General features: G+C 57.0%; 6 protein-coding genes across 6 annotated transcripts; all 6 read left to right on the top strand.

The window, feature by feature from the left end:
* Positions 1–1,170: 1,170 nt before the first annotated feature.
* On the top strand, positions 1,171–2,301 carry ACT (actin; the record flags this gene model as incomplete). Its single annotated transcript, XM_001462926.1, has 1 exon — positions 1,171–2,301. The coding sequence occupies one exon, from the start codon at positions 1,171–1,173 to the stop codon at positions 2,299–2,301; it is 1,131 nt and encodes a 376-aa protein (XP_001462963.1).
* Positions 2,302–3,478: 1,177 nt separating this feature from the next.
* Positions 3,479–6,664, top strand: LINJ_04_1240 (conserved hypothetical protein; the record flags this gene model as incomplete). The annotated part of the gene is made up of 1 exon (XM_001462925.1): positions 3,479–6,664. One exon carries the CDS (start codon positions 3,479–3,481, stop codon positions 6,662–6,664), a length of 3,186 nt encoding a protein of 1,061 aa, XP_001462962.1.
* A 994-nt stretch (positions 6,665–7,658) lies between these two features.
* LINJ_04_1230 (putative casein kinase I) lies at positions 7,659–8,765 on the top strand (the record flags this gene model as incomplete). The annotated part of the gene is made up of 1 exon (XM_001462924.1): positions 7,659–8,765. One exon carries the CDS (start codon positions 7,659–7,661, stop codon positions 8,763–8,765), a length of 1,107 nt encoding a protein of 368 aa, XP_001462961.1.
* A 4,771-nt stretch (positions 8,766–13,536) lies between these two features.
* LINJ_04_1220 (conserved hypothetical protein) lies at positions 13,537–14,100 on the top strand (the record flags this gene model as incomplete). Its single annotated transcript, XM_001462923.1, has 1 exon — positions 13,537–14,100. One exon carries the CDS (start codon positions 13,537–13,539, stop codon positions 14,098–14,100), a length of 564 nt encoding a protein of 187 aa, XP_001462960.1.
* Positions 14,101–14,940: 840 nt separating this feature from the next.
* On the top strand, positions 14,941–16,512 carry LINJ_04_1210 (putative tRNA nucleotidyltransferase; the record flags this gene model as incomplete). Its single annotated transcript, XM_001462922.1, has 1 exon — positions 14,941–16,512. The coding sequence occupies one exon, from the start codon at positions 14,941–14,943 to the stop codon at positions 16,510–16,512; it is 1,572 nt and encodes a 523-aa protein (XP_001462959.1).
* A 1,319-nt stretch (positions 16,513–17,831) lies between these two features.
* LINJ_04_1200 (conserved hypothetical protein) lies at positions 17,832–25,016 on the top strand (the record flags this gene model as incomplete). The annotated part of the gene is made up of 1 exon (XM_001462921.1): positions 17,832–25,016. One exon carries the CDS (start codon positions 17,832–17,834, stop codon positions 25,014–25,016), a length of 7,185 nt encoding a protein of 2,394 aa, XP_001462958.1.
* Between the last annotated feature and the right edge of the window lie 214 nt (positions 25,017–25,230).

The following is a 25,230-nucleotide window of genomic DNA, read 5'->3' as shown; positions in this document are numbered from 1 at the left end:
CCTTGTGTATGGGATAGAACACCTCTATTTTTTTTTTCTGTCGTTCCGGTAATGTTGATTCTGGCGATGGCATGTTGCTTTCGGTTACCTTCTCACGGAAGCCACCCCATGTGGCTGTTTGTCTGGGCTGTTTTTGGATTGTACGCAAAAGCGATAACGGCAGAATGGCAACAAGTATGCGCTCTTGATTTAGCTATTGATCATCTTTTTTTTTGATCACATGTTTTATGTTTATGCCTTCTGCTCTGGCACTTTCGGATAATAGTGGTAAGGTGGCTGTATAAAAGGTCTGTGGTGTGTGTGTCTGTTGTGCGGTGTTGTGAGCACGAATGTAGAATGGGATGCTTGCGCGTTTACTGCCAATCGTAAAACTCTCCCTGCTGAATGGTCTACCCAGAAAAGTAGGTTCATTAACCCTGAAAGTAAGACGAAATGCGCACAGTAGTGCTCAACCTTTCATTAAAAACGCGTATCTGTATTGTTTCGTTGGACAGATGGGAGATTCTATGCGGCGGAGAACCTTTTCACGGTTTTCGAGCTTCTCGACTTGTGTTCATTTTGGTGCGTAGCCCTGTTTGTTGATTTGTTTCTGAAAGCTGTCTTTGCGAAAAAAAAAAAACATTGAGCGGCTTTGCTAGCGGATCAGAAACTGTAGTATGCCAGAAGAATGCTGCCAAAGAGGTCGGGTCCTGTGCCCTCTGGCGACGCACTCGTGTTTGACGCTTAGGTGTGTGTGTGTGGATGGGGTTTTCAAATTTTGTGAGTCGCTCGGGAAGCAGCGGATGAAGCGACCCTTCTAATTGGTTGCAATTGCGGTTGCGGGTGTTCGAAATGTCGTTTGTGGTGAGGGATTTTGTCAGAAATGGAAACGGAATAAAGCATCAGCCGTGTAGTTGAGTGGTGCGTTCGGCGGAAGTGTTTCAATATGGTTTTTGGCTAACTGCGTAGATCTCGGCACCTCATCCTCCAATGCTTTCGTCGTGCATCTGCGTGATGCTAATACCATGCTCGCCTTCCAGTGCGGGGTTCTTTTCTATAAAGCATTCACCCTCTCGATGCTTCTCCTGCTTTGCTCTCTCTCGCACTTGCATGGCAGTTTTCTAGATAGCTTGCCTGTACACTCTTCATTTAAAACAGCTTATTCCCAGTTATTTTTCTCAACAAAAAAAAATGGCTGACAACGAGCAGAGCTCCATCGTCTGCGATAACGGCTCCGGCATGGTGAAGGCCGGCTTCTCTGGCGATGATGCTCCGCGCCACGTCTTTCCGTCCATTGTGGGCCGCCCGAAGAACATGCAGGCCATGATGGGAAGCGCGAACAAGACGGTTTATGTTGGCGACGAGGCGCAGTCTAAGCGCGGCGTGCTGTCGCTGAAGTACCCGATCGAGCACGGCATCGTGACGAACTGGGATGACATGGAGAAGATCTGGCACCATACCTTCTACAACGAGCTGCGCGTGAACCCCGAGCAGCACAACGTGCTGTTGACGGAGGCGCCGATGAACCCAAAGCAGAACCGTGAGAAGATGACGCAGATCATGTTCGAGACATTCAATGTGCCGTCGCTGTACATTGGTATTCAGGCTGTGCTGTCCCTGTATTCCTCTGGCCGCACTACCGGTATTGTGCTGGACGCGGGCGACGGCGTGACGCACACCGTGCCGATCTACGAGGGCTACTCGCTGCCGCACGCGGTGCGGCGTGTGGACATGGCTGGCCGCGACCTGACGGAGTACCTGATGAAGATCATGATGGAGACGGGTATGACGTTCACGACGACCGCGGAGAAAGAGATTGTGCGCAACGTGAAGGAGCAGCTGTGCTACGTAGCGCTCGACTTTGAGGAGGAGATGACGAACAGCGCCAAGTCGGCGAACGAGGAGGCGTTTGAGCTGCCGGACGGCAATGTCATGATGGTGGGCAATCAGCGCTTCCGCTGCCCGGAGGTGCTGTTCAAGCCGTCGCTGATTGGCCTCGACGAGGCGCCTGGCTTCCCGGAGATGGTCTACCAGTCCATCAACAAGTGCGACATTGATGTGCGCCGCGAGCTGTACGGGAACATCGTGCTGTCCGGCGGGTCGACCATGTTCCTCAACCTTCCGGAGCGCCTGGCAAAAGAGATCTCGAACCTGGCGCCGTCGTCGATAAAGCCGAAGGTGGTTGCGCCGCCAGAGCGAAAATACAGCGTCTGGATCGGTGGCTCGATTTTGTCATCGCTGACGACGTTCCAGACAATGTGGGTGAAGAAGAGCGAGTACGACGAGTCTGGCCCAAGCATTGTGCACAACAAGTGCTTCTGAGGGTCCTCACCCGACTGGGCAGCTGTAGTGCAGAGGACTTTGTGCGACCGGAAGACGCTAGCGGAAGTGGGCAGAGTGGAGCTAGCGTGCGCGCGGTAGCTTTCGCAGCACTTGGGTTTTGTCTTCTGTACTGCCTGGTTCTTGTGTTTATTTTTGGTTAGATGGTGCGTTGTTCTACTTTCAATCATCGTTTTGTTTTGTTTTTCATATCTATTTTCCAAAGAACTCTGATTGTCTTCATCCGCCCGGTTTTCCCTGTCTGGTCTCGCTTTGAGGTTGTTTTTATTTTTCTCCGGTTTTTCCCCATTGGGGTAAAAGTGCGTCCCGTGTGTCTACTCCTCCAGCCCCCACAAACGGTTCAGATGTACGGAGCACCTGCTCTTCTCTGACGTGCTCTCTTTGCTCTTGCCATCTTGCGCGGCTTCTAGCCTCCCTGCCACGTACGGATGCTGACGCCAAGCAGCATTCTGCGCAGGAAAGCGTGGTATCCCGACGAGGCAGATTGCGAGCTCGCATGTAGCGGCGACGGACATCCTACACACATTACCCTCATGTAGAGCCTCAAGGCAAGGGAAGAAGAAAAAGGTCGACACGTCGTTACGTGTTTTTTTATGCCGCGGAGTAGGCTGACGCCGATCTTCTCTTCAAGTATCTTTTCAAGTTTCACTGGCAATGCACGTAGTGCGCGGGCTCCTCGCGTGCCGCCACGATGTCAGTCGCGACTCTACGAGTGCTACAGGGATGTCGGGTGGTGTCGTTGACGATCGGCATCAATCGCACGCCGCGTGATACGTGGGCATGAGCGCGGCCCTGCCGCGATATTCCCCTCTCCATACAAGAGTTCGGTTGGCTCTCATTAGCATGCATGCAGCGCCAGTGTCGCTTTGGATGTGCGAGGAAAAGACTCTCTATGAATTGGTGCCACTCGTTATGTATTTTTTTCGGCTTTTACCCTTTTTCTTTCTCCTTCCGGCCATTACGTGAGACATGAGCACACCCACCCACCCACACTCACACACAAAGCCCTTATTCACAGTAAAGACAATTGGATTTGTTTTCGTTTTTCTGCACCCGAGTAAGGTTTGAGGTGATACCGCATGAGTCAGTGTGTTCCATCAGGCTTTCTCTTCTTTTCTCTCCTGTGTTTGCTTGCTTTTGCTTTTCACACCTCGTGCTGATGTCCGAAAACGGTCGAAGTGCTGTGCCAGAGGGCGCGGTGCCGAATACCCTTGGCAATGGCGATGCCGATTACCCCGACCCTCGCACACCCAAGCAGGGCAACTTCGCGGCGGTCAACAGCAGTGCACTAAATAGCAGCGAGGGCAACGCGATTTCGAGTTTCTTGCTTATTGGCAAGCTCAAGTCCGTCATGTACGAAGTTTTGTATAACTTGGAAAACCATGCCCATTTACATGACATAGATGAATTTATCGCCGTAACGGAGGACTGCCTGAAGGCGCTGAAGACCGTCAAGGTGGAGCGGCGCATTGAAGCGCGCAGAATGAATCTCTCCATGCGCAACCAGGTCAACTCTTTAGTGAACACGCTGGCGACGCCTTCGAACAGGGAGGCTGACGACGCGTTAGGCGAAGCTGTGCGTACCTCCGCCACCACGGTGAGCCAGAGTCCCCAAAACTACAAAGCGGCGCTCCTCAAGCAGAAGCTTCCGTCTCCCAAGCACTCTCCTGTGCGGGCAGATGTGCAGACAAGGGGCGACGTGGAGGCTGCTCGGTACGCGTCCGCGTTGCGCGCGGAGGAGCGTCAGAGACAGGCAGAGGAGCGCCGATTCGATATTCTGCAGGAGATGAAGCAGAAGTCGGAGGTGGCCGATGCCCGAAGCCTGCGCGCCAAAGCGCGGCGCGAGGAGGCTGAAACAAAGCAGCGCATGGAGACGCAAGATCGGATGGACAACGGAGTGCGCCGTGCGGAGGAGGCGCGGCGACAGACTCGCGAGAAGGCCCAGCGCGCCCACTCCCGTGTGGAGGAGGTGCTACTCACGAAGGAGCTGCAGCAGCAGAACAAGGCGCTTTTATTGGACAAGAAAATGAGCGATGTGGAGCATAACCAGGAGCAGATGCGAGAGAAACTGCAAAAGCAGGCACAGGAGCGGCAGGAGGCAGTGCGAGCCGCCGCTGAGCGTCGCCGAAACTTAAGCCAGGAGCGACAGGAGAAGCAGCAGCAGCGCGAACAGCACCGTGTTGACAATCTTCGCCGCGTCGACGAGCAGAAGAAAGTGGATCAGGAGGTGAAGCAGCAGAAGGCACGAGAGTGGGAGAAGAAGGTGCAGCAACACCACGTCGACACCACCGCAGAGGCGGAGGCGAAGAGTCGCAAGACGGAGGAAAAGTTTCAGCAGAGCGCGCAGCTGTTGGAGGAGCAGCGGGAGAGGCGGCAGCAGAAACTGGAGCGGCAGGAGCAAAAGCTACGCGAGGCGAAGGAACGTCGGGACAGGGAGCTGGCGGCTCGGCCAACGTTGGAGGAGATGATGCCGCCCCTGTCAGAGCAAGAGGTGGAGCAGCAAGCGTCGCGCTTTTCGCGTTTGTCTACCACAGCTGCGCACCACGGCAAGGTATTTGCGGACACGTACCAAAAGATGTCGGCGCACTCCACCAAAGATTTGAATCGCAGCAGGCTGCGCGTCGTTTTCAGCCGTCTCGCTTCAGCCGTGGCGACGCCGTCAGTGGTGCAGTGCAGGCATCCCTTGAGTGAAATCACCGCTGCAACTCTCGGGAATGTGGACTACGAATTCGTGCGCTACTTCAACGCGTTCGAGACACTGGTCAAGGTCCTCGTGGAGGCGCGGAAAGCGCGCGACTTTGGGGTCATGAGGCAGACAACCGACATCTTGCTGTCGTGGTTCGTGGATGAGAAGGAGGGAAGAGAGAACGTGGTGTACTTCATCAAGAGTGGCTGCACGGTGTTGCTGTTGACGTGCCTGCGTGATGAGGCTCACGCGCTGCTCCTTCAGCAGAACGCCGAGGCTCTCCGCTGCACAATGGAAGCGCTGGGCACGTGTCTTGAGCGTATCAGCGCGGAAGCACAGGGAGCAGCAAAGTTGGCGCCGGTGCGGGACCAGCTACTCAACGAGATGGAGGTTGTCGGTGTTGACCGCGTCTGCATCGCAGTACTTCAAACGTGCACGGAGGAGGGTGAGTTGCAACTTGCCTACACCGCCCTGTGCATTATTCACACGGAACTGAGCGTGGTAACCCGTCGAAAAGGAGAGGTAAAGCGGAACTGGTTTCAACAAATCACAACGTCCCTCTTTACGCTGCTGCAGAACATGCTCACGCCGAACGGATCGCCGCTGCGGGAGAATGATGCGAGCCTGTCATGCGAACGGGTGACTATACTGTTTTGCCTGTTTCGCACCCTCAACACACTCGCGCGCTGGCAGCTGACCAAGTTCCAAGAGCTGCTGCACGACGGTTCGACCGACGCGGGGGCCGCCATGGAGGCGATGCAAGTGAGGAAGGGCGAAATGAAGCGCACCCCCTCTGCTGACTCGCTGCCAGCACTCATCACTCGCACGGAGCTGTTTCACATTCTCAACGGATTTTTCATGTTTATCCACGGTCACCTCGAGGAGCTGGAGACAATTCCGGCCTCGGAGGACGCCGAGGGGGCGACCGGAAAGGGCATCAAAAGCTCCTTCACAGAGGCGCTGCAGTTCGGCATCACGTTGAACACTTTCCCAGCCTTCCCTTGCAGCAGCGGCTCCGATCCGGGCGATTCGCAGAAGTTAGGCGGCAAGCACTACCACCTGCGCGCGACCCTGCACGAGTGCATCCTCCTCGTCGGTTACCTTTGCTTCGACGACGCACCGCTCCAAGACATGATGGGGTGGGGTAAGAAGAAGCCACTCCTGGGAACGATGCTGAACGTGCTGCCTATCACCTACTTCTCCAATGCGCGGCATATTTTGTTTCCGACAATCCTCTCCGCGATTCTTCAAAATAACCGAAACTCAATGATTGTCCGAGAGGAGATGTCCCTGGCGGAGCTGCAGCAGTTCATCTCCCAGGAGTACGATCCGTTGACCAAGAAGGCAAAAATGTACGCCCAGGAGCATCATAAGCAGCTAGTGGCGCATAAGATGGAGACAGATCCCCGCTTTGCACTCATGGTGAAGCTGCAGGGCAAGTCGTGGGCGGACATGGCGGACGACGACGACTCCCCGCCGGCGACGGCGCGCTCCTCCGAGACAACGAGCACGACGCCGGCGGTGGAGAAGGAGAAATTGTGCAAAGGGCTTCGAGCAATGTCGCTGAACCAAAGCAACTACTTCAAGTTGGAGAGGCGGCTGCCCATATCGTATTGGCCCGCCGCGATGGAGCAGCTGGAGAAGCTGCGCCAGCTGTAGAGTGTGCCGCGACGTACCGGGTGTTTTTGTCGTTGCTTCGGCTTCGTTGCTTTTTTTTTTTAGCGTCTTTCACGTGTTTCTCTTCTGAACGTCATGCGAGATGAACCGATGAGAGACTCTACACGCATACACAAATAGACGCACACATCCGTGCCCAGGAAGGCACGAAATACTCGATCCAAAGCAAGCAAGCTGAGCAAGTGGTTCACAATAGGTTGGTGCGGGCTTCTACGCGGTGCGTCGGCCCCCGTTGCAGCTGGGGACAAGGTGCAGGGGGTGAATGAGCTTTCATGGTACTCTGTTGAACAGCGTGTAGGTTAGGAGATGTGTTGGCCGTGGGTTTCGTTCGCATCCCGCTAGGCGAGCGCCGCGGCGTTGCTGTAAACGAGACGTGAAGGGTGTGAACAGGTACGCGGTGGCATCCGCGGATGTTTCACGAGCGGAGATGCTGTTGCCTTCTTCTTATGTGCCGCCTCTACAGCCCTACTCTTTCATGTTTTCCCTTGTAGGGTGGCGTGTTTCCTGTATCGACGTCTCATCCCGCTTCTATCATTGCGCTCTCCCTTTTTGTTTTGGCGTGTGCAATCTCTGCTGTGCCATCATCACCTCTCCCGTACCCACTACACCCTTTGGCAGATATTAAAGGAAAGGGAAATCAAGTCCTTTACCCGCCATTACTTCGCTCGTATCTCTACATACGCACCTCTGCACTCCGTTGCTGTGGCAGTACCTACCCACGCGGCACCGCGGAGTACGGCAGCAAGCACAAAGAGCGTCGTCATCTAACTTGCGCCGAGGCCCGTTCCAATCTCTGTCCCCTATATTCCATAATTGGCTCACCAGCAGAGCAATCCCAGAAATCCTCGCGTTCGCCGAGCTCTCTCCCCCCCCCCTCTCTCCCTCGCTTTCTTCTCTCTTCTTTTGCGCCTTTGTTCTCGCCTTCATACACTCGTGTAGCTGATATAAAACGAGAAGAGGCGCTTTGTGGATCACGATGCCAGAGACATCTTCCGAGGTGGCACCCGCCATCAAGTCCATCTTTCAAGGACGCTTTTTCCTCACGAAGCTGCTCGGCAAGGGTGGATTCGGCGAAGTCTACGCGGCCGTTCAGACGTCCAACAACGAGATGGTGGCAGTGAAGATGGAAAAGAATAACGGCCGCAACTCGTTTCTCTTCCACGAGGCGCGCGTGATGCAGGATATTCAGAAGACCCCCACGAAGGATGGCATTTCCGGCATTGCGACACTGAAGTACTTTGGACAGGAGGGCGACTACCGCATGCTGATCATGTCCATGCACGGCGCATCGCTCGAGGACTTCCACGAGAGGTTGGGCCGCTTTTCTCTCAAGACAACTGTCATGCTGGCGGGCCAGATCCTGTCGCGTCTCGAGTACATCCACTCTGTGGGCTACGTGCACCGTGACCTGAAGACAGACAACTTCCTTGTGGGCAAAGGCTCATTCTCGAATCGCATCTTCATGATTGACTTTGGTCTAAGCTCCAAATTCATCGGCTCCGATGGCAAGCACCGTGACATGTTCACTGGTCGGTACTTCCTGGGTACCTCGCGCTTCGCTTCGCTGCGGACGCATCAGGGATACTCGCAGAGCCGCCGTGACGACCTGGAGCAGCTAGTGTACATCATGATTTACATGTATCGTGGTCGCCTGCCGTGGTCGGGCCTCAACATCAAGGACCTGTCGGCCAAGGAGCGCAAGATCGGTCAGATCAAGGCTGATTTGAGCTATAGCCAGATTTGCGCCAAGTGCCCTCAGGTTTTTGAGCACCTTCTCTTCTACTCCCGAAACATGGAGTTTGCGGAGACCCCGCAGTACGACATGTGCCACGCCCTTCTCCAGTCCGTTTTAGACTCCATGAGCCCCCGCGAAACGATGGACTACGTCTTTGATTGGAACGTGCCAGCTAGCAAGCCGGCTCGTCAGTCGCTTTCGCCGCGCGACGAGATCGCTCCTGCAAACGCCAACGCTGCAAACCAGCCAAATATGCTCAGTGGTGCGGATGGCAAGGGTATGTTCTCTGGCTTTGGCAGCAGCAACCCGCCGGAGAACATCTTCAGCATCGGTGGCCATGGCGCATAATATTGCCGCCACCGACCACATGTAAACACAGGTACGTGGTGACGTCCGTCGTTGCCTTTGTCTCTTATCTCCCCGCCTGTCTCGTTTCTTGGCTCTCCTTTCGATACCCCCCCCCCGCGCGCACGCACAAATCTTTTTCACTCCCTACTCTCTCTCTGTCCCCCTTTTTGGGTGCGATGTCGTTCTGCTTTCTTTCTCATTTGGTACATTTCAAAGTTAAAAAACGTAAAAGGCTGGCGCCAGCCCATTTATGTGTGTGTGCGTGCTTTCTTCGTGACTATCCTTCCTTCCTATGTGTGCTACTTTTCCTTTCCTTTCCCTCTTTTTCCTTTTGTTCCTCGCACACCCGCTTTTGTATTGCCTTCGTGTGTTTGTCTTCTCCCCCGCCCCTCAACCTCCGTCGTTTGCCCTCCTGGTCGTTACTTTGCTATTTGTACGTGTGTGCTTTCATCGTCTTCATTATACCCAACAATAAAAGACCCTCCTCCCTGACTTTCTTCGCTCTGTTGTCGCGCGTTACTGAGTCTCGTTTTTGTGGTTTACCTGTCCTGTGGCCCCTATCATACAATTGTATTTTCACCAGGCCGCGCATTCACCTGTAACCCTTATCACAGTGCACCACTTACGACGTGGGCCTTAGCTGCTGCGCCATTCGACACTCCCATGTGTGTGTCTGCTGAGCGTAGCGGTTGGTCGTAGTATAGACATATCCAAGATAATACTGCCTCCATCTCTGTGGTCTTTTTCGTTTTGATTGATGTGGCGTAGTTCACACCACGGCCCACCCGCCTTGAATGAAAATGATCCCTTTTTTCTTTGGAAACCTATGCCCCAGCCCCTCCCTTTGTTTACCTATTCATCGTCGCACATCCATATATAAGTGCGAATGTACAGGCCTTCCCCCTGTTTTTCTTGTCTCTCATTTCGTTCATACTCTTGCACCTCTCAATGTGACAGAGCCGCGCAGATCTGCCCTTCTCCAAGCCTCTATAATCTTACGAAACGAATCGAGATCTTTTTTTGTCACGGACTGCCTTCGGCTGACATACCCTACCCCTACCTGTCCCTCCATCTTTCCACCGCCCAGAGAAGAGAGAGCGATGCGCCTTGTGTGGTTGACACTTTTTCTTCTCTTTTGCTGTGGCCATGACCGATGAGGAAGGACTTCTTCTCCCCCTCCCACATGTTGTTGTGCATTGTGTGTGTGCGTGTGAACACGTTTTTCTTCAGCCTGTTTTTTGGTGCGTGTATGTGTCTCACTCTTCCGTCTCTTGATGTGTGCCCGTGTTTTACTTCTTTACACCAGTTGCTGTACTAACGGGACTGGTCATGTCGTCGTCGTTTCTCCCTCGTCTCCTTTCTCTGTTTCTCCGCTTTGTTAGTTGTCTCTTTCGTGGGCCTCTCCCTCGCCTTCTGCACCCTTTGAGCGCCAGAAACGGATGTGTGCTCATTTTCTTCGCGCTGGGGTTCTTTACGTTGCAGCGACCTTCCAGGGGGGGGGCAGAATACTTGTCAGGTGTCACAGAACTCAAGCTTTTGGCGGAAGAAGAAAAAAGAAAAGGTGAATCGTCTCAGCTCCTCCACGGCGCACAATGATCTCGCACTCGTACCGAACAAGGGATGCGTTGGCAACCACCTCCGTGTTTCTTCCCTGCAAATTTGGGACGAAGAGAAGCGACGGCATGAATTATACCTGAGCAGCTTCTCTCTATTCTTATCTGTTCTCTGTATGTTTCTGTATGCGTGTCTCTATTTGTCTGTTTTTCTTGCTGTTCAGCGATGCAGACGTGTATACACACTCACACTCGCACTCCAGTGAGTCGCCCTGTGCTTCTTGTTTTTCTGTTCACATTGCATATCTTCCGTGCCAGGTGTCACATTTTTTCGCTTGAAAGTGTGCGTGCGGGCGTAGAAGGAGATGCCTGTGGAGGTTGCAACGCGTATTTACACATGTGTATCCACGTGCACTCACGCTGCGCACAGCGCGCACGAAGCCTTTACCAAGCGCGCTTCGCAGGGTTAGTGGGGGCGGGGCTGGCGAATTGAAGGTGGCTCCACCGGTGACAAAAGGAACAGCAGCAAACTTGTCATCCCCGTTGCTCGCTCGTTCTCGTCGTTTTTCCCCTCTTTTCATGCTGCATCGTGCTGTGTGTGCGCAAGCGAGTGTGGTTCAGGCTGTTTGTATACATGTGTGCTTCTTTTCTGCCACATTTTATGAATAATGGATGAGAGCCTCAGGGGTACTCCCTCCTCCTTTTCGGTGTGTGTGCATGTGAGAAGATACTTGTCTAGGTCCTCTTCTTCTTCCTCTTCTCTGTTTTTTTTTCTTGCGCTGGTCCCCCTTGAAGGGTGCTTCTACGAATGCCAGGAGAACCGAGCGCATGGATCAAGTGACAGCTGCATCTGCCGCATCTTGTATAGTTTCTCTCTCGTACGCGGGGTCTTTCGTATCAAACCGAACGCAACGAAGAGCCTCTCCTTCTTACGAGAAAGGAAGAGATGCAGGGAAGCAGAATTGGGACAGACCGTAAAGTTTGCAGGTAAAACCGAACGAAGTGTAGCAGCCATGCACACGAACATCAAACACTTTTGAAGACAAAGGTAACGGCAAACCAAGGCCTTTCTTCTCTCTTCCCTTTTGTGCTCCTCTCTCACTTTCCATTCTCGACGACTATAAACATGCTGCTGTTTTTCTCCGGTGCTCCCTTCCTCTTTTTTTTTTTCACTGCGTGCGTGTATTTCACCTTTTTGTTTCTCTACATCATCACGGGCCACTTTTCACCTTGTTCTCTCTTCTCTGTGCGCCTCCTCATGCCCCTCTCTCTCCAGCCAGGGCACTATCATGTATCTGCCCAGTGAACCTTTGTACATGCAGCGCCCTCATGATCACCGATATTATATGCCCCACATGGAACTCTGGAAGTGGCAACGAAAAGAAATATATGTGACGTACACGTAACTGGCTTCGAGGATGTGAGCATGGCCCCTTTTCAAAATGCAGAACGTTTGAAGATGATCTTCTTTTCTTTCACGCTGCTGAGGCGGACGCGTCTTCGTCTGTGGGCGTGTGTCAGCTGGGCTGACGGCGGTGCAGATAGACTACATGCTAGAGTGTCTGGCCAATCTTGATCGCGCCGTCCGGTGTGGCTATCTGCGACTGCACTCGTACAGCTTACTGTAGGTAGGAGGATGCCTCATCGGCTTGTGCTTGCGAGAAGGGTTGAATAGCGTCTTTTTTTCCGCATTCAGCGCCGATCTCCTCATCCTCCTGAAACTCTTCTCGTTTGTACTCCTCTCCTTCGCCCCATCATCTCTTTCCCGTCACCCTCAGCTGCAGACGTTCCCCCCCCCTTTGCTCGTTCCCGCAAAGACTCACATGTGCTTATCTCCTCTTCCGGTTACACAAGGACTTCTACTATCCGCCTAGAGGTGAGACGCATCACACACCTCCCACATTTGTCAAAGAGCATCACCACGGGCTCCTTTTGTCTCTTTCTCCTTCGTTAGCCTCGCCCCTTCCCGCGTGCTGCTTCATCAAGCAAATGTTCCGGCGTTGCGCTCGACGTCTAGGCCATCAGCTCATCAAGGAGCCGATGGGTCACGAAGAGACCACCTTCAGTCGCGGTGACCGCACTCGCAACAACGCTCTCCAGCACATATACGGACTTATCGGGTTTTGCGGAGTAGGCTGCGTGCTGGCGCTTTTTTCCTTTGTGTCGGGGCAGCGTCGTGTTCTGACCACAATTACGGCAGACGGCACCATCACCAAAGGGACGTGCCCCACGAAGTGGTGGAACTTCTGAGCCTCCTTGCAAGTGGGAAGCAGTGTGGTGCGTGCGGGGCTTCTCTGCTGCACAGGCACATGGAAGCATTCTGCGAGCGACGAGCAGGGAAAGCAGAAGCAGCGTTGACGGCAAAATTCCTTTCTGTTTCGGCTCCGCGTCGCTGGTCTTTTTCGTTCGCTGGCCTCTCTTCTTTTTACTGTGCGTGATAGCGATCGTTTTAGTGTAGTGGGGCAGGAAGTACGCGTGTCTGTCGCGGAGCCGATCGCCCCCAACACGTACTGGTATTGGCTTTCTTCGGGGGACGAGGTGTAGGCATGTGCACCATCGGTGTTTTGTTCTCCTTTGCCTGCGGTCTTCTCTTACCTAAAAGCTGTGTACTGTTGTTGCTGTTTTTTTTTTTGTCAGTCTCGGGCTTGCGTAACGTAGTACTCTAACGATTCCCACACCCACTGACGAAGAAGGTGCCCTATGAGGGAAGTGAGGTAAAAAAAATAGGAAAGAGGTGCTGCTTCCCTTTTCCCCCTCTTTGTTTTTCGTTGGCTTCGTGGATGGCCCCCCTTGGGCTGCCATGTGAACCATCTTCAAGGCCTTGTACACCACAGGCGTACCTCAAATGTATTGAGCTACAAACCCCCTCCCCTCCCCCCCCACACACACACAAACAGACGGAGCAGTGAGACCAGAGTGATGGATGTGCTCTTGGTCCAGCTTCTTTCTTCAGTATGTTCCTTCATGTGTGAAGCATCTTTCGTGTCTCGTGCGCGGCACCGCACTCTCCTTCCTTCGCTCTCTTTCCTAATACTGTCTCCTGCTTGCACATATTGTAGGATAGATCCAAGCGCGACTGCTCTCCCCCCTTCTCTACCGCAGCTGCCTGCGACTACTCCCTTTTTCAATTTGTTGTGGAGCTGGAAAGTGTGTGTGCTGGTGTGTGCTTCCTCCTGTGCTCCGGTTTCGTTGTGCAGCCTCGACGACCTTCTCAGACGATGCCGCCGAAACGCCCCACCAAGCCTCCTGGTGGCAAGAGTGTGCGCAAGCCTGCTGCCAACCGCACCAAGATGCGCTCACTGTCCCTTCAAGAAATGTACATACGATCGTGTGCGGAGATGGGGCTGCGGCCCAATAGCGCCTTTGCAAGCTTCCTGCATGACAGATGCGGCGTCGATTATGCCGAGGACACGGTTGACCTTAGCCGAAATTATGTGGGGGACAAGGGCATCGTGCCTATCCTTGCCACTATCGAAAAAATGCCCAACGTTCGCGCCCTCATCCTCTCCGAAAACGGCTTGCGCAATCGCGGAGTAGAGCTGTTGTGCGCCAGTGCAGCCAACCTGCCGAACCTCGAGTTCATTGAACTCTCTGACAACTTTATCAGCGAAGGTGCGGCTGTGGCTCTCTTCCGACTTATCGAGCACCACCGCCAACTTCAAGTGGTCGTTTTCGAAAACACTAAAATACCGGTGCATTGGAGAGTCAAGCTGCTTGACATGCTCGCCTCAAAGCGCAGCACGAGGCAGAAGCAACTCCGTGCTTCCATCCTCGTGAGCTGAGAGGCGCGTCTTTCGAACTCTCCCTGTTGCACGCCAAGTGGCACCACGTGGGCTTTTCCCACACAATCTTCCTTACCGCGCTTGCTGCGCGAGAAAAAAAAGGACGGAGAAACTAGAGTTTACTCTTCGATGTACGTCAGCTGCTCCTCTGCCTCTTAGAGATAGACACACAGGCCTCGAAACAAACAACAAAAACGACATGAAGTAGCGCTACCCGAATCAAAAAACAAACAACGGCTGCATGGCTACTGCGCATGCCTCTACGTTGTACCCTCTTTATTAGTTTCTCGCTCGATCGGCGCTTCTCTCTCCCTCTTCCTCTCACTACTGCCATCGAGACACACTCGCGATGGGTACAAGGGGGTCGATTGGAGGGTGAAAGGCGGTGGGGAGGAGAGCTGGTCAATGAAAGTAGTTGAGAGCCAGGGGAATGTAATTGCTGAATGCCTCGCCGCCACTTTTCCGCTCTTCGTTCTGATTTCCATGGCTGAGGGCAATGGTAAGCCGCTGAAGGCATGATATCGTACCAAGCCCTTTGGCTGCCACGAGGCCTTGCCCGCCACTTTGCGCCTCCTCACTGTCAAGTGGGCGTGCCCCCTCCTCCTCATCTCTCCCCTTCCCCGCACGCACATACGTGATACTCGGTGTATTCCTCTCGACCTGGTGGCGTTCCTTCGTCTTCCTCTCTTCCCTTTCATTCCTCGCAGCGTGGATTCTGGCCACAGTACAGCGGTCAGGTTTATCATCGACGAGGCGGTGAGGCTCTTGCTCTCTCTCACACACACACATACACACAGTCTCTTCCCCTTCCCACCACGCACACCTCTTTCGCCGAGGTGGATGTTGCCGAGAGTAGTGCGGCTGGAGGCCGCCATCCCCCCAGCACATCAGAGCGTGTTTGACTTCCTGCTCAGCGTGGCTGCAGAAAACAAGCTCAAGGCAACGCTGCGTGTAGCGGGTGGGTGGGTGCGGGACATGTTGCTCGGCTTGCACTCGAACGACATTGACATTGCCATCGAGACCCACGCAGGCACGAAGCTCGTGACAGGTGAAGCCTTCGCCCACCGCGTATCCGAGTACCAGCTGGCTCACGGCGGCCGGGGCCACACAGTGAGCGTCATTCGGTCCAACCCGGCCCTCTCCAAGCACATTGAAACTGCCACGGTACGTGTTCACGAAATCCCGGTAGAGTTCTGTGCTCTTCGCACGGACGTGTACACAAATGAGTCGCGCATTCCTCAAGTGCGCCCGGCGGCTCCCGTGGAGGATGCGCAGCGCCGAGACTTCACCATCAACGCTCTCTTCTACAACTTGCACACCGGCATGGTGGAGGACTACACCACCGGCTTGGAGGACCTGCGTCTGCGCATCATTCGGTGCCCGCTGGAGCCGCGGACGACCTTCATGGACGACCCGCTTCGCCTGCTGCGCGGCGTGCGTTTTGTTGGCCAGCTAGGCGCGCTCAACTTTTCGCTGGATGAGTCGATCACCAGCTGCATGGATGATGCCCTGCTTCAAGTGCTTCAGCAGAAGGTGTCTCGGGAGCGTGTCGGGAAGGAGTTTGTGAAGATGATGGCGGCCGCTCACCCGGAGCGGTGCATCGCACTGCTGCATGACATGCACATTCTGCAGCACGTCTTACTTGTCAGTGTGGTGATGCGGCAGGTGCCCGGCAAGAAGCAGTTGTCAAATGAGATTGAGCGAGTGGAGAGGTTGGTAGATCTTTATCCGGATGGATCTAAGAGGCTGGAGACAGTGATGCGACTGAGTGCTGTCGGCTTGCCGTGCCTCGCCAATGTCGGCGTGGCGGCCGAGTTGTCCGAGGGACAGCGAGTGGAGGTGGCTCTCTTCTTTCTCGTCATTCCTTTCTTTCGTGGTGCGACGGAGAGTGTTGAGGAGACGGTGCGCAATGTCTGCATGAATGGGCTGAAGCTTCCGTTGGCGAGCTGCGACTGTGTGCGACGCTTGATCGACGCGTACAACCATCTTCACGCGCAGTCCATGAGGATGGATGAGCTCGTCGCCGAGACGCTTCGTCCCGAAACGGTGAGAAAGGTGTTTGGTGCCTTGAACATCCTGAGCGACAAGCACGTCTTTCGTCATGCCCTCCAAGTTGTTCTGCTAGTCTACATGCTAATCGAGGAATCAGCGCCCCTACTGTCAGGCGGCAGACTACAGCAGGCTACGAGCGACTTCTCCGCGGCGTGGGCGCGGGTCGCCGAGCACCCCGTGTTGTTGGATGCCTTCCAGCTGAGGCTGCCCATCAATGGAAAGGACCTGCAGAAGGTTTACGGTATTCCACCCAAGAACGTTGGATCAACACTGCTAAAGATGCGGCTCAAGCTCGTGCTCTGCCCCCGGATGACGCCTGAAGACGTTGCGCAGTGGCTGGTGGAGGGTGCGCAAGTGTGACTCGGCCGCTGTCGAGCGGGACACCGTCCTTGGTGCCGCAGGAGACTTGATTCCGGGTCTTAATCCGCATGGCAGTTTGTGCAGCTGCGCGGTGCTCACAAAACGGACGTGGTGGCATTGGCTGCGCCTAGCAGTGTACTGTGGAAAGAAAAGATAATCGACACCTCGAACCGAAGAAAAAATGGTACTGGGCTCCGTTGCCGTCCAGCTTTTGTCGCTACGATGGACTGATGTGTCGCCACCCCTTCCCATGCGGTGGATGCCGTTCAATGGAGGAGTGGGCGTCTCTCTCTCTCTGTGCGCTGGCCCCGCTTTGTCTCGAGCGAGTGATTGGCGAGAGTCTCTCTTACACATTTTGTTCTGCTCTGCATGCGATGCACTGCCCGCGCTGCTCCTCCTCCTATCTTTGCCTTTCCTTCCCCTGTCTTCGTGCTGCCCAGGGTAGGTGCGGGTGCTCAACCATCGGTGCACTGCGCAGAACGCTACCCCTCCCATCTTTTTCGATCTATCTTGTGCTCACGTAGGCAGAGCGGGACGTGTTCAGCATCTGCAGAGGCCGTGGCACCTTCCGTTGCTTTTTCGCGTACACAAAGCAACAACGGTCACGTGAGAGGCTGGGGAAGAGCGCGGGAGGTGCGTCGCAGGGAGCAAGTCACGGCCTCTTCCTCCCCCTTCTTTTTTTCGTTGTGCCTTCTGCTGTCTCTGAGTCGACCCATACACATACACATACACATACAGACACACACACACACACACACACACACACACACACACACACAGGCGCACAGACGGCCGCGTTCACCGAAGCACGTACATATATCCCCACACACCTATACATACAGGCACATTATCACATAGTGGTCATCCTCGCGACTGCCCCCCCCCCTCCTTTCCGCTCTTGCTGTGTCAGCGACGAGCAGGCTTGCTGGCAGGTGACCATCGGAGATTCATAAAGCATACATTCGAATTGCCATAGAAACCGTTGACCTCATCTCCGCCCTCCCCCTCTCTTCCTCTGCCACGCACGCCTTGCTGGTAGGGGGGAGCATTTCTTTTTGTTGTTGCTTTTCGCGTCGCTGCTGCTGTTGCTGCTGCTCTTCTCTGTTTCTTCTCGCCTCCTGGTTGTGCGTTGGGCCTCAAAGGCTTTCCTCCCGTTACGCAGCGTCTGCTTCACTGGTCTCTTGCCGCCGGCAGGATCCCCCCTCCTTGCTCTTCCTCCTTCTGCAGATCTGGAGGCTCTGTCTGTGCCTCCCTCCCCTTTGGTCTAGCGGTTGTGTTCAGAGCTGAGTGTCTCCCTTGTTGTGTGTCTCCGCTGAGACATGAACGCGATTTGCTTGAGCTCCTACAGCGCCGTGTGGTGGCGCCCAGGAAAGGCCGGCTTCATGGATGTGGTCGGCGCCATCTCTCTCACAGAGGTGCCAAAGCAGAAGTCCTCGACTAGGGGCGTGGTTGTAGCTGCCCCGATCGCGCTGAAGTGCGTCAAGCAACCTGAGCAGGATCTCGTTGTGTGGCTGGGATGGAAGGGGTCCAGAAACTTCAAGAAGAGTGGAAAAGGCTTGCACAAAGTCCTCTACGTCTGCACGACCGCCACGCACTCTGGCGTCTTCTTCACTCACCACAGAGGCAAACGGCTGGGATTTGCGCTCATCGCGCACGATTCGCGCAACCCGCAGAAGTTGAGTAGCAAGCCTACCCTCTACAAAAAGGAGCTGTTTCGCTTGATGGCGGACGTATTGCACGATGGAGAGAGCAAAAAGACAACCAATAAGGAAGGACAGCTAGTGACGGTGCGGCAGGCGGTACTTCGCCAGACCCTCGAGGGGCACGTCCTGGCAGCTGTTTTTGTCAACCAGCGCGGCGATGTGTACGCGGTGGTCGCGCACTTGGCAAAAAACACGTGGCGCAAGTGGAGGATGGAAGCCGCAGTCGGCTCCATGCCGTGCATCCACGTACCAGAAGGCGGCCGCGATGTGCGGTTTGTGCACTGCGACATAGACGCGCCTGTCGATCACACCTCCGCCGTTGTCGCCCCTTCCCTTCCCTTGGCTCTCTCGACGTTCGATCGCGTCTCTGCAAGCAGTGCCAACTTGTCGGCGCAGGTGGCGGCCGCCACGCCACCTCTCCTGTGTGTCACAGTCCGTGAGGTCATTCTGCCTACGCGCGGCTCCGGGGTTGCGGCGGTGCGGGTCTTTCAGAGTCAATGTGTCGAGCGCGTCAGTGGCGACGTCCGGGTGATGCCGCAGCCGTGCCTTACCCACGTGGATGAGGCGACAGCGGTGTACACTGTCGTTGTGCTGGGGGAGCAGTCCAGCTGTTTCCTGCACATGCGTCACTCTCTGTTCGGGTCGGAGCTGATGACGAGCTGCGCCACGGTGGCGGGGTTGCATCGACCAATAAGCGCATGCACGCTCTTGATTCCGAACCCGCACCGACCTCGAGGTGCCCGGGTCTCGCTGGTGTTGTGCGACGACATGAGGGTGTACTGCTGTGAGCACTTCGGGCAGGTAGTGTCGGTGTCGCTCAGCATCGACGGCGTGGACTGCTCCATGTTGACGCTCCCCGTGCCACTGGTGAAAAAGTCGTCCAAGAAAATGAAGACAGCGATAACACTGCCAGCGCGGCTCATACCTGTGAACAACGAAACAGAGGTTCTCTGCACGAACGGAACTGTCGGGCTCTTCTTGCGCGTGACATCCGCTGCTTTTAGTGAGGCGGTGCCGGCACCACCCGACCTGGCGGTGGAGGGCACCGGCGAGACAGCTGGCTGCGGCATGGTGGGAGAAGCTGAAGTTGGAGCTGCCGCACTGCGTCTGTGTTTGCAGTCGTTGCAGCAGCTCTCTGTGCGCGCTAACCGCCACGACCTACCAGATGTGGTCTTTCGCCATATCCTGCCACACCTGCGCTACGTGGGTACCTCGCAACAGGAGGTGATGCTGATCCAGCGCGTGTACGAGCAGCTGCTGCAGATGGCCGAGCCGATCCTGGAGCCGGAGTGGAGCTATCTCTGGGCGCTCACTTCCCTTCTTCAAAAAGCCCTCGGGAAGCGTGGTAGAGACAACCAACTGCGGTACACCGACGCGTTCTTTCTGCAGCTGGCCGACACGTACCGGCAGGGCAGCTTTGCCTCTCCCAGCGAGGCGGCGCTCGTGGGTGATGGTGTCCGAGCTATGGTGTCGACGGAGGCGCAAGACGTGATCGCCGCATCGACGGTGATCTTTCCCGCAGAGGCGATCTACGTCCTCGATGGGTTGGCGGCAGGCGTGGCGCCGGTGACCTTAGCCGAGGAGGTTGTGCGGCGCATGGTGAACACCGACACCCTCTCGAACGGTGCCGGCGTTGTGGCTTCTCAGGCCGGCGTGGCAGACTGCGTGCACTGCATGGGATGCGTGCTCTTGGCGAGCTGTCTAGACCTCACTGTGTTTGCAATCGCTGACGAGGCGCGCGGGCTGCGTGTGTCTCTTCAACGACCGCAGGATGGCGTGTGTGTCGCGGTCCAGCCGCACACTTTCGCGACCCAGAAGGGGTTCGAAACAGCGCTGGGCTTGGCAGGCGATCTCCTCTCTGTCTCCTCCGCTGACGCGTCATTTCGGCCAGATGTAGCACTTCTCACGCTCGGTATTGGGGGGCGGCAGCATTGCCTGAACGCCTTCCTGCAGCTGTTTTCTCCCGTGCTGCGCCACGCTGTGGATGCTTTGACGCCGCTTTCCAGCAATCGAACTTGGTTCGAGGGGTGCGTCGCCACGCTGACGCAGCCGACCACCGAATGGGTTGCTAGTCTGCTGCGCAAGGGCGGCAGCGACAGCTTCACCCTCACAGCGACTCTCTGCCACATGTTGTGTGCAGCGCAGCGCGGCGTAGATGCCGCCTTTTTTCGGCGTCTCTCGCGCACCCTCTCCGAGGAGTTTTGCACCACCGCGCTGGTAACCATCCTCTTCCACCAGACAGAGCTGCTTCTGGCCGCTATCCAGAATTACGCCTCGGCAGTGGCGGCCTGCGTCTTGACGAAGAATAGTGAAGCCGAAAGGGGCGCCAACTGGCAGGCGACGGACGTGGGCCGGACTCGTCTGCAAGCGGCGCTGGCGCAGACATCTGCCTTGTGGGCCCAGATCGACTCCCTGTCTCCTTACCGTGTGCGTGATGTGGCCGAGAGCTACCGCATCTCCGCCAGCATGTCATTGGCGTCTGCCGCTAGTGCGGCGTCTGCTTCGACAGAGGGGACGATGGTATCACGCACGCTCGTGCTGTGCTTCCGCATTTTGTGCCTCGTGCAGTACTCGATGGCGGCCGAGGAAGATACAAGCGTGGCAGCAAGCGCTGAATCGGCTAGTTGGACGGCGAGCGATGCCGCTGTGAGGGACTGCCAGGGTGTGCTAGAGACTCTCTACCTGATAGCGGGCGGCCCGTTGCCGCTCGAGTGGTTCCAGTGGAAGTTTATGTCATTTGTGAAGCGTGCAGCTGCCATCAAGCCAACTTGGGCACCGTATCTAGTGCGCCTGATGCAGCTGTCAAATGTGCACCAAAGCAGCAGCGCGGCGCTTAAGCGCGACTTCTACATCCTACTGGACACCCTGCAGAGCCGTGGCGCGTCTTCCACGACGACAGTGGAAGAGGGGGATATGCAGAGGGCTGCCGCAGCGGCGGAGTCTGCAGTTGGCGCTCTCGCAGCCCAGGTAGAGCACCGCGGTGCATCGGCCGCAACGGAAGGCCTTAGCCTGGCGCCATCGACGAGTACAGCTTTCTTCATCTTTTCCCACCAGCGCGACGCGTCGATCCCCAGCTGGAGTCGTTTGCATTCGCTGCCAGAGCGACGTCACCTTTTTTCTGCCACCTGGGCCGACGCACTGTGGACGCTGGAGCGTATACCCAGTGCTCTTGATCGTGCTTGTGCGGCAGCCCTAGCTCGAGTCCAGCTTGCGGCATCTGAGGTGGCGACGACGGGACAAGGTGGGGACCAGCCGCCAGCGCTGTCCGAGGAGCTCGCGCTTCCCCTCTATGCACATCTCTACCGATTGCGCCCTCCTGTGCGGATGCACGCAGTGATAGACGCGACACCGGCGGAAAGCGACGGCGCGTGTCTCGGTGTGCAGCAGCGCGTGGATCGTGCCCAGCAGCATGAGGAGGCCCCGTGCGAAGCCACCGCGATCCCCGAAAATGTTGCCGCAAAACCACATCAGGAGGATGCACAAGTCGCTGTTGCACCCGCTGTGGGCGCAGCGACATCTGCACCGCTCCCCTCTTTAAGCGCCGAGCCCGGGGCTGCGGTGTGCACCGACACAAGTGAGGCGATGCCAACGGAGCAAGCCAGCAGCGTCGCCAACGCGGGTACTCCTGCTGCTCCTGCTGCTGCTTCTGCTTCGGTGGCGGCGACGCCGGCTCCGGCGACTCCGGCGCGGAGTGGTCTGTACTCTCCAGCCAGCGTGGCGTGGTGGGACACGCTAGAGACGACACCAAGTCGTCCTCGCGCGTTGGACGTGAAGATGGAGTGTGCCACCGCGAACTCCACGTCTCCCGCCACCGCCGACGACAACGGCGAGAGCTCCGACTCGGCCACGACGTACACCACATCGACCAGCAACTATGTCGACCCGGTCTCCACGCTCGAATCATTTCACCGCCGTTGCTACACAAGAGGCGACAGCCACGCGGCAGCGGAGAGTGTCGGTAGCAGCTGGAGTGACTCGGAGTTGCACCTCTGCAAGCACCGGTATGCCGCTGCCCGCTCGCAAGCGCAACACAGAGCAAGAAAGAGATGCCGCTGCTGCAGCCGACCGATGCGCGTTGACTACCGCGGCCGCTCGGCCGGGAGGCGAGGCGAGGCTGCCGGCGATACCACGCCAGTACGCGTGCAGTGGAGCGGGACAGCGAAGAAAACAACTGCACCGTATGCGCGGTCGCCGCTGGTCACCGCGAAAGGGCCGACAGCCGCTGTGGCGCGGCCAACTCTACTGAGCTTTTCGGCTCGCCTGCAGCCCCCAGAGGAACCGCCGACGCTCCGCGCGCAGTCCGCGCGAACTTCACTGGCGGCGCCGGCGCTCAAGGTGACCCCGTTCTCCCTGTTGACCTTTCCCTTCGCGTCAAAGGGACAGCAGGCGTCGCGAGTACGGCTGTACACATTAGACGGCGACCGCGTCCGCTACGTTGATGGACAGGACACGGTGCCACTGTTGACCACCAGTCGCCCCGGCGTCGTCGCCAGCGCGGGCGCCTTGCTGAATGTGCCGCCACTGCCTGCGACGAGTGTGTTTCCAGCTCCTCAACCGCTCGTGCGTCTCCCCTCGCAGCCTGCGGCAGCGCAGCTCGAGCATCGTGACACACGAGTTTCATGTGCAGCAGAGGCGGCGCAGCCGGTGCGGTTTGTCGAGGTGGGGCATGCATATCCGCAAGTGCCGCGCCCACCCGCCGGCGTTGCTCCACCAGCAGTGGATGCTGCCACCTTGCAGGCTACCGCCACGAGCGCACCCGTGCCCGTTCGAGCCGCTGAAGCGATCGCCTTTCCCTCTTTCGGTGTTGCGACACCAGCCGCTACCACATCTGCACCCCCCGCTCCGGCCACCGTGCCTCCACTGCCGGCGCCAACGGCTCTTTCTATAAGCGCCCCCAGCGTGCTGAGCCCTGCGCAAATGAGCGACTTCCGCCGCTACACTGACAACCTGTTGGCTCGGCAGACTGGAAGCACACGTTTACACGCCATGACGGCTGCTTCTGTTCCGTCTGCAGCACCACCGACGGCGGACCGCCCCTCCACGGTCCCCGCAGCGGCAGTTGCTGTCGACACGGCTGGGATAGCGCGGCTGATCCAGCAGCAAGAAGAGTTCCTCCGGAAAGCTGAAGCTATTATGGAGAAATGCAGGGCTGAAAAAGATGGCTTCTATCGACGGGTCGAGGAGAGCATCCGCAGCGCCACAGCGGCTTTCCAGCAGCACCAGGGACTGAGCCCGGTGGAGCAGGCGCAGCTCGTGCAGAACTCCATCAAACAACGCAATGAGCTTCTCACCCTCAACCACCACCTCCTGGAGTTGCAGCTGGCCGCCGCTCGTGCTGGTGGCGAGGCGCCGCCAGCGCCCGCCGCGGCTTCCGCAACCTCTCAAGCGGCGCCGTCAGGGGTGACTGCCACCGGTGCGACCCAGACGCAGCCGCAACTGAGGGAGAGCGCTGGCGTGCCATGGGCGGCGACGGGCGGCTCGGCTGCATCCACGGCTGCAGCCGCCGCTCCTGTGCTACCACCCGCTATCTCGGCGCGCGGGCGCGAAGGAATGAACGAGATTTTGTCCGACCTACAGCGACTCAACGCGGAGCTCACGGCAAGCAGCGCGTCGGCCGAAGCCATGGACAGGGCCGTCAAAGAGACGCGTGAAGTCATCGAGCGATACGAGCGGAACAAGACAGCCGAGGCACTGACGGCGGAGGGGATCGCCCTGATATCAGCGATGCGCCATCGCACTGCTGCAATCGAGCGACAGCTGGCGGAACTGCCGCAGAGGGTCGAGGAAAAGGGCGCCACTGACGCAAAGAGTTCCTCGAGTGTGTGGGTGTCGCAGTTTTCCGTGGCCGATACAGTCGAGGGCTCACCGGCAGAAGCTCCACCTGCCGCGCCGCTCGCAGCATTCACATCGAGGACGGCCGCGGTTCCGCCATCCTCGTTGCACTTCACAGCGCAGGCCGGGACGTCAGCGGGGTCGGCAATGGAGGCGCTGCTCTCACGGAACTTGAACCAGCACTTGCCGTCGAGCAACCCACTCGGAGTGGTGACGCTCTCTAGCTCCATGCCTCAGACAGCGAAACCGCCGCAGCCGGAGCGGGCGCCAGCGCCCACAGCTTCAGTGCTCACTGCGCCGGTCGTCTCATACGCAACACCGCGCGCCTCCTCCATGTTCACCTCAGTTTCCTCTGTCCCCATCGATGAGCCGACAGTGCTTCGCTCCGCGACGCCGAAGGGGGCGTTTCCGCCCAGTGCAAGTTTTCATGCTGAGCGGGCTGCCGGAGGTGAGGTGCCGAGCCTGCACGTCTGTGAAACAGTGGAGTGCACCACCCTTGACCCGCCACGAGCCATGCCTTCCAGCGTGAATGCACCGCGAGTGGCCACTCAGCTGCGTGATCTGGGCAGTTTGTTCGTGGAGACTGGTGGCCGGTACGAGACCCGGCGCAACGCGAGCGCTGCGCCGTCACACAGGAGAGCAGCAGCTTCTCCTCTGCGCAGTGTGCCGGTGCGCTCGCCGGCGCGCAAGCCTCACGCTGCGGAGCGACGCTTTTCATCGCCGGCACAGGCGCCGGGACGCTGTCATCACAAGCATGAGGAGCGCTATGCCATGTACCGAGCGACTTCGAGGCCAGCGAAGGTGCGTCCAGCAGCCACAGCCACGCCTTACGTCCCTGCCCCGGGCGCGCCTTTTACGCCGGCCCCACGTGTGTCGACCGGTAATGTCTTCGTGGATCGACAGCAGAGCAGACTCATGGCTAGTATTGCTAAGCGTATGCAGCAGCTAGAGCAGGATCTCTTCATGTAAGGACGCACATATCGGTGTGACTCGAGCTGCAGTGCTCGTGAGAGAGGAAGTGGACAGGGAAGGGAAGCAAAACGGTGACTGACATCATGACTGCCTATGCTCTTGATGATAGCGTCGCTCTTTTCGGGTCGTCTGGAAGCCTGAGCTCTCCTCCCCCCTCATCCTATCCCTTGAACGCTCGCAATGACAGTCGCACATGAATGTGCTTGGCCAG

This window comes from Leishmania infantum, chromosome 4 (assembly GCF_000002875.2).
Source record: "Leishmania infantum JPCM5 genome chromosome 4".
NCBI classification, from domain to species: Eukaryota; Euglenozoa; class Kinetoplastea; order Trypanosomatida; family Trypanosomatidae; genus Leishmania; species Leishmania infantum.
Note: the sequence above shows the minus strand (reverse complement) of the source record. Positions and strands in the feature narration are given on the sequence as shown.